General features: G+C 52.4%; 1 protein-coding gene across 1 annotated transcript in view; it reads left to right on the top strand.

The window, feature by feature from the left end:
- Positions 1 to 170: 170 nt before the first annotated feature.
- The window catches only part of SAMD4B (sterile alpha motif domain containing 4B), a 33836-nt gene continuing 19256 nt past the window's right edge, over positions 171 to 14750 (top strand). The window contains exons 1-2 of the mRNA XM_077318737.1: positions 171 to 302; positions 13013 to 13450. Of these exons, the coding sequence (XP_077174852.1) occupies positions 13255 to 13450 (196 nt within the window). The 5' untranslated portion in view covers positions 171 to 302; positions 13013 to 13254. The remainder of the gene's footprint in view (positions 303 to 13012; positions 13451 to 14750) is intronic.

Here is a 14750-nt window from a genome sequence, read left to right as displayed (position 1 = left end):
AAGGGCCGCCGCCTCGCGAATCGCTCTCCCTCGCCCTCTCGAGAGGAGAGACTTCCCATTGGCCCGGAGGAGCCGCCCATCCGGCCGGCCTCCGCCAATGGCCAAGTGGGGAAGGCTCCGGCGGCCGAGAGGAGGGGCCCGGCGACGTGCGTAGTTAAGGCTGCGTGCTGACGTCGCCGTGCGTTGTGACGCCGCGCGCCGCCCTCTGGAGAGAGAGAGAGAGTGAGTGTGGTGGCTGGAGCTGTGTGGGTCTGCCTCCCGCGCCCCTGCGCTTGGCCCGGCTGGAGTGGGCCGCGGTGACGGTGAGTGCGAGGCCGGCCGGGCTGCGAGGGGAGGCCGCGCCCCGAGGCCAGGCCTGGGCCTCCCGCCCTCCTCCCTGCCCCCTCCCGGGGGTCCTCTGGGGAGCCAGGCCCCGCCCCTCGGGGGACGCGGGGAGGGGCCGGCGGGGCCTTGGCCCCGCCCCCAGCCAGGGGGGTCGAGGCCTCCCCACCCCCATCTGCCCCCCCCGTCCCCCCCCCGTTAAGGCAGGGTTCTGGGCCGCGTCTCCCCCCAAGGTTAAGGCAGAGCTACCTGGGTTGGTCCCCCCCTCCTCCTCCTCCTCCTCCTCCTCCTCCTCCTCCTCCTCCTCCTCCTCCTCCAGTAAAAGCGGGGTTCTGGGTTGGGCTCCCCCCCCCAAGTTAAGGTGGGGTTCTGCATGGGGTGGGGGTGGGCCTCGCCCAATTTAAGGCAGGGCTCTGGGTTGGGTGGTCGTCGTCGTCGTCCCCCTCCTGAAGAAGAGTTGGTTTTTTATACTCTGCTTTTTAACACTCAACAGGGTCTTAAAGCAGCCTACATTTCCCCCTTCTCTTCCTCTCCCCACAACAGGCTCCCTGTGAGGTGGGTGGGGCTGAGAGGGCCGCTCTGTGAGAACAGCTGTAACAGGACTGGGGGCTGGCGCAAGGTCACCCAGCTGACTTCATGTGGAGGGGGAGTGGGGAATCGGACACAGCTAACCAGAATTCAGGGGTAGTCAAACTGCGGCCCTCCAGATGTCCATGGACTACAATTCCCAGGAGCCCCTGCCAGCGAATGCTGGCAGGGGCTTCTGGGAATTGTAGTCCATGGACATCTGGAGGGCCGCAGTTTGACTACCCCTGATCCAGATTGTAGGCTGCCGCTCTTAACCACACCACCAATGTGGCAGGCTCCACGCTGCAGTTTGAGGCAGGGTTCTGGGTCAGGTCCTTTTCAAACTAAGGCAGGGTTCTGGGTCATTCCTCTCTCCACCCACCCCCACTCCGATAAAAGCAGGGTTCTGGGTTGGGGGTTGCCCTTCTCTTAACCCTGGTCTTCCTTCGCACCCCCTTCAAACTCCTGTTCTTCTGCTTCTTTCTAGCCAGGAGCACCACTTTTCTCCCTGGCATAGCTGGAGGCTGTACATAGCCACACTGGGGAAAAGCAGTTTCCAGGAACTTCTTTTTGAAAAACAGCAGTGTGGTGGCACAGGCAGAAAGCGCTGTCACATTGCGGCCGGTTTGTGACGACCCAGAGGGATTTTTACAGCAAGGGTGCTCTACGACCCGCCGCTCTGTTATAGATCAAGTTGGGCAGCCATGTGAGTCTCTGCTGGAGCTGGAAAGAACCAGAGTCCAGGAGCACCTTAAAGGCTAGCAACATTGGTGGCAGGGGAAGAGCATTTCTTCAGATGCACAAATTTAGTTAGTCTTTAAGGTGCTGCTGGAATCTTGCTTGTCTCAACTGCCTATAGGGAGTGATCCTGGACTTCCCGGGAGGTCTCCCAGTGAACCTGTCTATGTTTGTATCAGACTGTTGTGTGGACACAGACATTCTGCGCTTTCCCAGATATTCTTGCTGCTTTAAATCCTCTTGTAATCTTGCTAAATCGCACCCTGCTCCTGTGGGACACCTTTTTAAAATTTAGTACTGTGCAGCACAGTGTACAAGAATATGTCTCTGCTTTTCACTACAACCCCCCACCCCACACACACACATGCTTGCCACTTATCAGTGGGACCCTTTGGCCTCTAATGTTCCCCCCACCTCTTGCTCTTTCTTTTCTCCCTCCAAGACCAGGAGGTTCCTGCTACTATGATTTATCAGCTGTTATTAAGTATATTGGTGGCCTGTTGTTCATTGCAATTACTGCTGAACTACATTTCCTTGTTGCCCGCAAGACTGTTCAGGTGTTGATGACTCCTTCATTTTGAGGCGAATTCTTATTCTTCTAGCCCATTAATGCCCACAAATCCAGGAAAATGCCCTCTTCCTCCGCAGTATTTTTCTTAACCTGAACCTTCGTGATTTTCTCTGGACAGTCAACCTTCATTCTCCAGTGGTGGCTTTCGATGAATATTTTCTCAATCTGACCTCTTCTTAGGGTGGTCTTGGACACTTTTCTTCCCTGGTAGTCTTATTGACTAGAATCGATTGCCGTATTGGACTGTGACTAGGGTGACCTTGGTTGGAATTAGGATTGACATTACATGACATTAACTGGTTGATTGTGGACCCATTTCTGTCTTTTTCTTTGAGCCTAACCCACCTTGCAGGATTGTTGTAGTGATAATATGGAAGAAGATAGTTGTGTAAACCAGGAGTTTTGCCTTCATTTAGGGTGGATGGGGGAAGCTTCTGTCCCTTGGCGCAGGGGTAGTCAACCTGTGGTCCTCCAGATGTTCATGGACTACAATTCCCATGAGCCCTTGCCATCTGGAGGACCACAGGTTGACTACCCTCGCCTTGGCGTGTTGGGCCTGGTCTTGCTGAGTCCTGCAGCCACCACCTTTTTGGAATGAAGCTGTTTCTATTGAGTGTCCATCGTCAGGTGTCCATCTGTCCTCCGCCACCCAAGTCAAGAACCAAAGTGGGCCTCCTCTCCTTCTCACTGCTTCAGGCATTAACTGTTAAGTCAAGAATTACAAGATAACATCCAGACATGTAACTTAATCTGGAGAAATTTAGCATATAATTTTTCAATAATAGATAACAGACTTTTTGGCCCGTAGTTAGCGGGGTTCGGATGACAGTCCTTTCTGCAGATAGGGACAAAAGTCACATTTCTCCAGGCCAACTATTAAGTCATTTGGCAGCAAGGACAGCTCTTACCTAGCACCTGGGGTCAGTCCTGCTCCAGAACTTTCCATTTCCACAAAATATCTTCTTCGTACCCTTCACAACTGAGTCCTGTGGTCTTCTCCTGCGTGGGTCATGACTAGGGATGTGCAGCAATCACCAGAACCCAAGGCACCGCCTAGGAGGTCAGTGACGCGGCACGGAAAGGAGGGGTGGCGGCAGCACGCCAGCTGGTGGCCGTAGAAGCCGCCTTGGACTTTGGTGATTGCCGAGGCGGCCAAATTGAGCTGAAGAGCACCTCCTTCGTCATGACTCCTAGGACACCTTTTGGGCTGCTTCCCCTCCCCCAACAGTCTTCATTGTGATGCTGCCGTACCTGCTGTTCATCCAAGGATCCTGTTACTGAAACCTGGCTTTCCCAGCCAGTTGAGTTCCTGTTGCTTTTAGAAGGCTGTTCCAAGAGCGTGTTAAGAGATCCCTAATCATGGCTTGTTCCATGGAGGTCTAAGGTGGTTGCTTTTCTGTTATTCAAATTTTGAAGCCCTCTTCCTGGGCTACACTTTGGGCCATTCTAGCCTGGAAAAATCCAGAGTGCTTAGAAACATGATGCTGGCATTCAAGGTTGCTGAATTCCCCCCCCCCCCCTTCCTTTCCATATCCCTTTTCCAGCTTGATGCTTGAATGGCTTTTGAATACTGGCCCTCTTAGAAACAGAGAATATCTTGCCTTTCCTCTTGATCAGGGGTAGTCAAACTGCGGCCCTCCAGATGTCCATGGACTACAATTCCCAGGAGCCCCCTGCCAGCAAATGCTGGCAGGGGCTTCTGGGAATTGTAGTCCATGGACATCTGGAGGGCCGCAGTTTGACTACCCCTGCTCTTGATTGTTGTTGGATCAGCATTACTGCTCCAAATTGAACTGCCCCAACTGGAGGGGAGCTGCCTTGGGATGGACTCTGACCTCTAGTGGGGCATTCCCCCTTGTTCCCGGTACACTTCTAGGGTTTCTTCTCTCCCCCCACCCCCAGCTGCCAAATTTGTGTCACAATAATTTATTGAATCTCACACCCTTGCAGGAAAGTCCCATCTTTTTGTTCTCTGCCTCGTACTCTTGTCCCTTTGTTGCTTCTGTTCCAACTCTTAGGTTTGTGTCTCCTGGTGGTCTTCTCTGTCATTGCGTGTCCAGCCTGACCAGTGAGATTCGGGAGGGACGGGCACCTGCCTTTGTTTTATGGGTCTTCCCCACTGTGTCTCCACAGTTGTTCCTGTGCGGTCTAAGGAGCAACGTGGTGTGAGAACATGCACACCATTTCTGCTAGAGCATCTGAGCAGGGGCGGGGGAGCGGAGTCGTGCGTGCAACAGGCTAAGGGCTGCTCTGTACTAAACATGGGTGCAGCATGTGTGACTTTTCCTTCCTGCCCCTCTGGGATGGGAGCACATTCTATATTTAGCGCTACGTATTGCAGGGCACCTGCTCCTTGCGTCAGGTGAGTTAACGACAAGGCAACTTCACATTCTCTGCCAGCCACCTGTGTTTTTTTCTGCATTTGATTTCCACAGCCTGAGATTTCTTTCTGCCATCCATCTAGCTCTAGTGCCGAATGAAGGGGATTTTGCATCAACAGGTACTTTAAGAGCCTCCGTTTCGTAGCAAATAGAGAATTTCTCTGCGTGTTGGAAGGATTCTGGGATTGTTTCTCTAGATGAGGAAATGAGAACAGTGGTCTCTCCCTTTGAGTGAGAGCCACTTTGATCTGTTCCATGAGGAGGAGCTGTGGCTTCCTGGTAGAGCTGCTACTTTGCATGTGGAAGGTCCAAGATTGAGTTCTCCAGCACCTCTAGTTGGTAAAGTGAAAATGCTTTGCCTGAGAGTCATTGCCAGTCTGAGTAGACAGTCCTGACTTGGGTGAACCCAGGGTCTTATTCAGCACACTTTTTAACATCTACGTGCGCCCTCTAGCCCAGCTGGTCCGGGGCTATGGGCTGGGTTGTCTCCAATATGCACCCAGCTCTACTTCCTAATGGCCAGAGTCCCCCCCCCCCCCGAATACATTTGTTTGGAAGCAGTGGCTGGATGGCTCAGGCAGAATCTCCTGAAACTCAGCCCCTCCAAGACGGAGGTCCTGTGGCTGGGTAGAAGAGGGCTGGATCAGGAAGTGCGCCTCCCATGCCTGGATGGAGCGCAATTAACACCTGCACCGGTGGCCAGGAATTTGAGTGTGACCTTTGATGCCTCCCTTACCATGGAGACTCAGGTCACGAAAGTAGCCCGGGTGGCGTTCTTCCATCTTCGCCAAGCTAGGCTACTAGCGCCCTCCCTGTCCTCGGACCACTCGGCCACAGTGATCCATGCAACGGTCACCACCAGATTAGACTACTGTAAATGGCTCTACGTGGGCCTGCCCTTGTCCTTGACCCAGAAGTTACAATTGGTACAGAATGTGGTTGCTAGGATCCTCACCAGGACACCTTGGAGGGCCCATATTCAGCCAGTGCTCCAACATCTTCACTGGTTACCAGTTTGTTTCCGGATCAAGTTCAAGGTTCTGGTATAAGCCGTTAAGGCTATAAGCAGCCTGGGTCCTGCCTACCTACGGGACTGCTTAGTTGCATATGCCCCCTGTAGGGCTCTTCGCTCTGTGGGTACAAATCTGCTGGTGGTTCTGGGCCTTCGAGACGTTTGCCTGGCCTCGACCTGAGCCAGAGCCTTTTCGGTCCTGGCCCCAACCTGGTGGAATGAGCTCCTGGAAGAGCTAAGGGCCCTGCCGAAGTTACCAGCTTTCCGCAGGGCCTGCAAGACGGAGCTCTTCCGCCAGGCATATGGTTGAGGCCAGGGCGGGAGGTCCTGATAGTCGATCTGGGCCTCCTGTATTCATTTGATTGTTCTGTTTGCCTCACTCCCATTAGGACATTAGAATACTAGGAGAATAGTACCATGGTTGACCTTCACCTGAATGAGGGGCATTGATAATGTTTTCCACCTGTTGCCTCAACATTGTTTTGATATTAATCGGTTTTAAAATGGGTTTTAACTATGGGATTTTATTGTAAATTATTTTCACTTTGTAAACCGCCGTGAGCCCAAGGGAATGGCGGTATATAAGCTTCATAAATAAATAATAAATAAATAAATAAATAAATAATAGTCTGGAAGCCCGTTGCATGCAGGAATGCAAAGGGGGCTAGCAGTGGGCCCCACCCCGAGGGCTCCACCACTGCCCTACCTGCTGTTCCCTCTTGTGGCTGGGCCAGCCGGCCAGCCTGGTGTGCAGCGCTCAAGGTGGTCGTTTGTCTTGCTGGCTGGGACGATGGCTCCGTAGCTGGTCAGGCTGGTATGTGGCAGCTGAGCCAGTAGCCCTGCTGGCGGCTGAGCCGATGGCTCTGCAGTCAGTCAGCCTGCCACAGCTGCTGGCAGCCAGGTCGATTGGCGGCCAAGGAAGGGCTCCCTCCTCGGTGTCCAGGCAGTGTCTGGCCACGAGGCTGGCTGAGCGCCTTGCAGCCGGCTTCTAGAGCTGGGTGCTCCAGGGGCCGGCTGGGTGTACACGGCTTGGCCCATGCAAGCAGAAGCGCAGGCCGGACACCCAGATGTGTCCTGGACAGCGCTCTGCCTAGGCCTATTATGCACAGCCGCTGAAATGGCAGCATGGAGAACGCGGAGGAGGAAGAAGCGAAGCAAACCGCTTACGCACGGGACGGAACGCAACGACGGCAAAACCCAGAGTACCGGATAATGCACGCGGCTACTCTGGAGCCACTTCTGGTTGCGCCCTGGTCCTGGGAAGCTCCACTTTCTTCCACATCTCGCTAACATGGCTTTTTCGGCGGCATACATTGACTCTGCGCCCGGTTGCCACCTGCAGCGTGCATAATTGGTGATTTTAGCCGCCGCCATTCCACCCCGAATGCGGACCTTCCACTCCGTGCATAATGGGCTCTATAGGGGTTTTTCACAAGCATTAGAGCCACCAATGGTTAGGATAAGGCAGCTTCCATTTTATGAAAGTAAGAAGAAAAAGATTTTTTAATCCCCTGCTTTTCACTGCCCGAAAGAGTCTCAGAGTGACCTTCCCTTCCTCTTCCCACAACAGACACCCTGTGAGGTAGGTGGGGCTGAAAGAGCTCTGGGAGTGACTTCTTTGTGAGAACAGCCCTATCTGGGCTATGATGAGCCCAAGGTCGCCCAACTGGATCCATGCGGAAGAGCAGGGAATCAAACCTGGCTACCCAGATTAAAAGCCGCTGCTCTTAACTGCAACGCCAAGCATGCAAGTTATAACTCTTGGTGTGCTTTTTTCTTTGGACGTGCTTCTCAGAGTCTCATTTGTGTATGCTTCAATAAGAGTTCCTTCAGTCACGGATCCTGTTTCTTTTGGCTTCTTATGTTTCGGAGGATGCAACTGAGTTACTGGGCTAGCTTTTCCCGTACTGATTGCCAAGGTTTACAATCCCGCACTCTCTCTGAATTAGTATTAGAAAGCGTATGCTTGGTTGTTTGTACACACAGTAAAAGTAAACCAGTTAGGAGGAGTAAGAACAATTGTCCTTGCCAGAAATTCATCCCGTATGCTTCCCGAATTCTCCTCCAAGAGGATATAGCGTTAGTGTGTCTTGTGCGGAGTAATTGGCATGTTCATTCGGCACAGTTCATAAATGCCTACATCGGAAGGTGATTGACTGCTCTGGCCATGCCTCCTTGTACTCATGCAGAGGTGCACTGGGCAGTTAGGGAACCAAGACTCACCAGAGTATTTCATAATTGTTTGTGGCACACTTGTGTGTTTGCATTGGTTGGAGAATTGCTTGTCTGGCTAGGACAGACCACTTCTGCTGAGCAAGGCCTTGATACAGGTTGGCAGCTGTGTGGTGAGAGGCCCCTGCCGTATTTGCCAGGACAAACCTGGTGGCACGGTCTGCACAGCTCAGGCTTCGTGAGTCTGCGCTTCCTACACGGCTCGCTAGATTTGTCAGGGTGTAGATGACAGGAGGGATCTGTCGGTCAAAGGTGTCTGCTTGCAAATGAGGGAAAGCTGAAGTGGATCAGGAAACTCTGAAGGAGGCATTTGTTATCATGGTGTCTTTAGAAACGCCACCCTTGGTTCAGTGTCCGAGAGCTGAAGAGATGTCAGGATGCGGCAGCCTCTGTGTAGATGAAACTTCTGTCCTGCTAAAAAAACGTACTTTGCCAGGCTGCCACTGAGAAAAAAACTTCACATACGTAAACAGACCGGGCCGAGTGTTTCCACAGCGCCCTTTATTTTTGCCACATTGTCCTAGCTCCTGCAGCCTGTGGATCCTTTTTCAAGGTCTTGCTGTGGGCAGAACAGCCAGCAGGAGGGCCCATTATAATCCACAGGAGCAGACCAGGCATCTCACTGGGAGCAGCGTGGCGGACTTGTAGCGCTTGTTCAGGCTGAGGTTCTGTGGCAACCTTGGTCCGTGCAGGGGTGGCACTAGCACATGCAGCCAAGAGAGAAGCCGGCTTGTGGGTAGTTTGGACTAGGCTCGCTCAGTCATTGTCTGTTAAGAAGCTGGACGCTGCTGTCCGCATGACTTGGTTTCCTCAAGCGACTCTGGCGAAGTAGCATGACGCAAGAGGCATTCCTTGGGTTGCACCTGTGTTCATGGGAACATAAGCCTTGTTCAGATGACGTTTTTTTGTTTCCTGTCTTATGCACTTGCTGGTGAATAGGGCTGACTTCTAGGGTTGCATTCTCCACGGGGGTGGGGTGGCACATGAGGGGAACACTGGGCTTTATTTGTTTGTTTATTTATTGATTGATTCATTCATTCACTTAGTTTATATTAAGAAGTCACTCCTAAAGGCTCGTGGCGGTTTACATATGTCCCACTAAAAACCCCATTAAAACCCCGTTAAAAGGACTATAACAGCAACAATCAACAGCAAGTAAAGATGGCGGAACCCTCAGCCCCCCCTATTCGTCTCTATAGTAAAAGTATGGGTATGTCCTTTTAATGGGGATTTTAATGGGATTTTTAATGAAGACTTTGTGACCCGCCATGAGCCATAGTATGGGAGCGGGGGATATAAAGCAAATAAATAAATAAATACATGCCACACCCCCAGGAACTGTATACGTAGAGTTCACATGGGCCGAATTATTGCTCCTCAGAAAGGAGTGCTGTTATTTATTTGACATGAATGTTTGGAAGATGCTAAAACGTAGGGTCTTTTAACTAGGACTTTCCCAGACTTGTTTGGTGGAACGAGGACCTTGTGGGTGAATATTCAGAGGCAGTCTACCTCCGAATCCCAGTGCCAGGAGGCAACATCAGGGGAAGGCCTCAGCCTCTCTGCCCTGCTGGTCCTCCAGAGGGACTGGCTGGCCCCTGGCTGAGCTACATGGACCACTGATCTGATCCAGCAGGGCTCTTAGGTTATGAAGGCCACACAACCTATTTGCCCTGTGGTTGGACCTCTGGAGGAACAGGCTGACCTCTGTGTGAGTCAGGATGCTGAACTAGATGAACCACTGGCCTGATCCAGCAGAGTTATTCTTGTGTTCTTATAACTGCCTCTAGTCTAGGCCTTTTTGTAGGCCCTCTAGAAGAACTGGTTGGGCATGGACTGAGACAGGATGCTGGCCTAGATGGACCGTCACTGGCCTGATCCAGCAGGCCTCGTGATGTTCTTAATAGCAGTGGTTACCAACCTTTTTATCACCGGGGACCGGTCAATGCTTGACAATTTTACTGGGGCCCTGGGGGGGGGTAGTCTTTTGCCGAGGGACGTCGCCGCTGCCTGAGCCCCTGTTCCGCTTGCTTTCCCACAGGTGCCCCTGACTTCCCACCGCCCACTGGGGGGTGCTGCCAAGTGTGGGCCCCAGCTATGGCAGCCGCTGGAGAGCACCAAAGGTGAACCAGCGGCAGAGTGGCAGTGCCATGCCAAGGGTGGGCCCCAGCTATGGCAGCCGCTGGAGAGCACCAAAGGTGAACCAGAGGGAGAGTGGCAGGGCAGCCCCTGAGGCAACAGCCGGGGAGGAGGATGAGGAGGAGCCACGGCCCGGTACCGACCGGTCTCCTGACCGGGGGGGGGGGGGGTTGGGGACCACTGCTTAATAGCATTTAAGTCCCCATTGTTGCTTAATAGCCCAGCCACTAGCACCGTGGTCCACTGGTCTGTACCTGTGGAGGTACACTGGTCTGTACCTTTGGAGGCTCATCTAGCCCTCCTTCAAGCACACATGTGGCTCCAGAAGGCATTCTATCCTCTCTTTCAAAGGTATAATTAGAGCCAGCTGCCTGGTTGCTGATGCTCCTCCAGACTTCTCCGTGCTGCTTACTTTTGGGGAATGTGTTTGCTTTGGTTGGCTTTAATGATAGTGTCCAGAGAATCCAGGCACCCTGGCAGCTGCTTCCTCGGTCTCTCCTCCTTCTCTCCCCCCCCCCCCCATACACACCCTGAGACAGACACTTGTTCTTTATTGAAGGATTTATCAGCCACATGGGTTTTAAGAGCTGCATTTCTCTCTGCTCCGTCCCCAGAAGAGACACCCGTTTCTCCCCGTGCCACTGTAAGGTAGACCATTACAGCTGGGCTGCACTTAAGAATGTGCTTTCCTGAGCCTTGGGGGAAGGTGGTATATAAATTTAATAAATAAAACGATGGATGGGCAAGAGAAATCAGCCCCAAGGTGTGGTGTGCAGTGATACCCACACCCTCACCTTCCTTGTCTTGCAGGCACTTTCTGGATTCTAAGAGAATCAAGGGAGAAGTTAAGGAGTGATTGTTATGCGTAGCTGCACATTGGAGGGTTACTGTTGCCCTCGAATAACCTGGGGCTGGGTCATTCCTAGGGGTCAGCCTCAATCGCTGGAGGGTCAGCGAGTGGTGGAGGAGAGTGCTGCTGCCGGTGGCCAAACTGTGGCTCTCCAGATGTCCATGGACTGCAGTTCCCATGAGCCCCTGCCAGCAAATGCTGGCAGGGGCTCATGGGAACTGCAGTCCATGGACATCTGGAGAGCCACCGTCTGGTCAGCCTACCATAGCGTTTTAAGGCAACAGACCTTTCGGAGGTGGTTTGCCGTTGCCTGCCTTTGTGTATTTCCTCAGTCGTCTCCCATCCAAGTACTTAGGTTCTGAGATCTGATGAGAGTTGGTTGCCATCCAGGTCAAGGTGTTTAATTAGCTCTTCCCCTAGAGCAAGGCATGTGAGAATGGTTCCAGGGAATTTGTTCAGCAGGAGTAAATTGCTTCGCATTGAAAGCCCTAAGTTGGCATTTCTGGGTTAGGATGGGGTCATTGAAATAGTAGTCCGAACACCACTTGCTCCCCAAATATACTTTCATACTGATCATATGGTGTGGTCTGGCAAAGGGAGTCTGGGGTTCTACTGGATAGCAGAATTGTCTGTTTCTGGACTTGCACTATTCTTTTGCTAATGTATTTAAGCTCTGGTTTTAAGCCACATCGGTTCTCAAAGCAGTCAACAGGTCAAACCCATCACAGTAAACGTTTCAGGTAGGGTGTGGGAGGGGATTTTGCCTTGCTGAGAGAGGCTGCATGCATTGTTCACTCTTATCTACCTTTGCTCACTCCCATTTTCTGGCAATTTGAGTAGCTCTCACCATTGCCTGCTCGGCCAGCCCCTTTCTCTGTATCTTGAGTGTGTTTGATTCCTGTGTAGCCCACCTTTTTCACCAATGGGGGGGGGGCAGGGCAAAGTGCCTTGCACCATTCTCTTCAGTTTAATTCTCACCATGACCCTAAGCTGAGAGAGATGGGCTGCCCTAAGGTCACCTGCCACAAACCCTCTATGGCAGTGGGGTGATTCGTACCTGGGTCTCCCAGGTCCTCGTCTGACACTCTGTCCACTGCATCAAGCGGCTCTCGTAGAGTCCGTTCCTGAGACACAGCAGAAGAAGCTCCAGCCAAGTGCACTGGTCTCTGTTGGGCTTAGCTGAGGAGCTGTGGCAGTCTGGATGTTGACCATCCATCTCATGAAATCAGAGTTGGAAGGGTCATTTAGTCCAACCCCCTGCAGAATGCAGGAAATTCACAACTGCCTGCCCACCCACAGTGACCCCAATGCCATGCCTAGATGGTGCCTCCCCCCATACACCAGAATCCCTGGGTGGTCTGGTAGGTAAGAAATTCACTTCTCAATCCCAAAGTGGCGATCGGCATTCCCCTGGGCACGCAAGGAAGGGCCACAAGAGCCAAGCTCAAACACAGTCCTTCCTTCCCAGCCACTCACAATCCGCCTAAATTCACAGAATCAGAATTTTTGTCAGATGGCTGTCTAGCCTCTGCTTAAAAACGTCTAAATAAGGAGAACCTGAGGAAGCCTGTTCCACTGAGGAACCACTCTGACTGTCAGGAACTTCTTCCGGATGTTTGGCTGAAAATTCTTTTGAATTAATTTCAACCCATTGGTTCTGGTCCGATCCTCTGGGGTAACAGAAAACAATTCTGCTCCATCTTCTCTAGGACAACCCCTCAAGTATTTGAAGAAGGTTATCGTATCTCCTCTTAGTCACCTTCTCTCCAGGCTAAACAGACCAAACTCCCTCAACCTTTCCTCATACGATTTGTTCTCCAAACCCCTCCCCATCTTCATAGCTCTCCTTTGAACTCGCTCTAGTCTCCCCTGTCACCTTCCAGCAGCTGATGCTTCTAATTGTTAAGCATTCTGAAGCTGCCTGGAGCAAAGAGAATCTTTCACGGCTGTTCAAAAGCAGTCTGGACAGGGCAGCCAGCCTTCCTGGGAGTGCCCCAGCGGCTGTTTGGACGCCCAGTGGAAGGCTGAGAAGCCAGGGTGGTTGATGGCAGGAGACTACAGCTGGCTGGCAGAAAGGCTTCCAAGCCCCACAGGCAGACCTCGTTGGAGGAGCAGGCTGTTCTTTTTGAGTGTGGAGGTGTGGACTCTGCTGATATAGGTCGAGACATGGAGACACTCACGCTCTGCTCTCTTTCTTCCAGGGGGATCTAACGTGGCCTGCAGAGAAAGCACAACCCCAGTGGAGTTGGGTGACCCTGCCACAGCGAAGCTTCTCTTTCCATGCCATCCTGTCCTCTGGCTAAGGGGAAAATCGATGCCGGGCTGTTCCCCCTTGTGCTGAGCCCCCCAGGCGCACAGTCGAAACCATGTGAGGAGCCTTCCCCCTGCTTCCCTTGCCCCCCACCTTGGGTGAGTTGCTGCCGAGCCTGAGGTGCCAGCCACCATGATGTTCCGGGACCAGGTGGGCATTCTCGCCGGCTGGTTCAAAGGCTGGAACGAATGTGAGCAGACGGTAGCCCTGCTGTCCCTCCTCAAGCGTATCTCTCGCACCCAAGCCCGCTTCCTACAGCTGTGCCTGGAGCACTCGCTGTCGGACTGCACAGAGATCCATGTCCTGGAGTCCGAAGCCAACAATGCAGGTGAGTGAGCATCTCATAGGCCTGTGAAACTCTGGCTTAACTTTATCACTTTGGGGTGTGCGTCTGGGTGGGCAGGCCGCGTGCCACTTCTCTCCCACAGTGGTCTGGTTTGTGGTGAAGGATGTTGTGTGGGCCCTGCTGGAGGAGTTCCGTGAACACATAACTATCAAATAATGAACTCGTTATCTAGAGCAGCCGTCCCCAACGTGGTGCCCCGGCTGTTCCTTTCCTGGAACCGACCTGGTGGCTTCGGGGCAGGGCCAGAGGGGCCCTCCTATCTAGCGGATTATCTGTGCAGATTAAAATATGCTGTTGATTTCATTTGCTGTCGCACTCTTTCCCTGGGTGCTTTGAAAAATCAGTGCTCTGCAGTTGGGCTTCCTGTGTGTGTGGCTCTGTTTCTCTTTGTGGTCATGCTCACCACCTGATGTCAGGATTCAAAAGACGCTCACAAAGGATGGGGACCCGTGATCTATAGGTTGAAGTAGTATTTTGCCACATGGATGGTTGGCTCCCTGCCTGTTTATTAGAACTCACACAACACCATCAGCCTGATCCAGAATCTTATTTCCTTGAGGGGGGGGGAGTTCCATGAAGCTCCCAAGCAGGGTGCAAAGGCTATTCCCCCTCCCTCATTGTTGCCTCTCTAGTCGCTAACCGTTCCGAGGCTCTGCTTGCTTAAGATGCGAATCCTCTGCTGTCTCTCAGCTTCATTGGATGAATTGTAGAATCAGAGTTGGAAGGTACCATCCAGGGTCATCTAGTCCAACCCTCTGCAGAAGGCAGGATATTCAGAACTACCTGTGCAACTACAGTGGCCAGATGATGCCTTCCTGCCCCCACCCTCTTACTATTTGCCTAAGTTCATAAAATCATCATTTCTGTCAGATGGCTATCCAGCCTCTGCTTAAAAACTTCCAAAGATGGAGAACCCACCACCTCCCAAGGAAGCCTGTTCCACTGAGGAACCACTCTAACTGTCAGGAATTTCTTCCGGAAGTTTAGCCTTTTGAATTTTCAACCCATTGGTTCTGGTCAGACCCTCAGGGGCAACAGAAATCAGTTCTGCCCCATCTTCTCTATGACAGCCCTTCGTGTATTTGAAGATGGTGATCCTATCCCCTCTTAGTCGCCTTCTCTCCAGGCTAAAGAGACCAAGCTCCCTCAACCTCTCCTCATACGACTGAAGTTCTCGTATTAGGAGAAATTCCTCTGTCCCTGTTCTTAACTGTATGCACCTGTGGCAGTCAGCTTTCCTATGTGATGCAGCAGAGAATCTGGACCATCAGTTACCCGCTCT

Source organism: Paroedura picta, unplaced genomic scaffold (genome assembly GCF_049243985.1).
Source record: "Paroedura picta isolate Pp20150507F unplaced genomic scaffold, Ppicta_v3.0 Ppicta_v3_sca21, whole genome shotgun sequence".
NCBI lineage: Eukaryota > Metazoa > Chordata > Lepidosauria > Squamata > Gekkonidae > Paroedura > Paroedura picta.
Note: the sequence above shows the minus strand (reverse complement) of the source record. Positions and strands in the feature narration are given on the sequence as shown.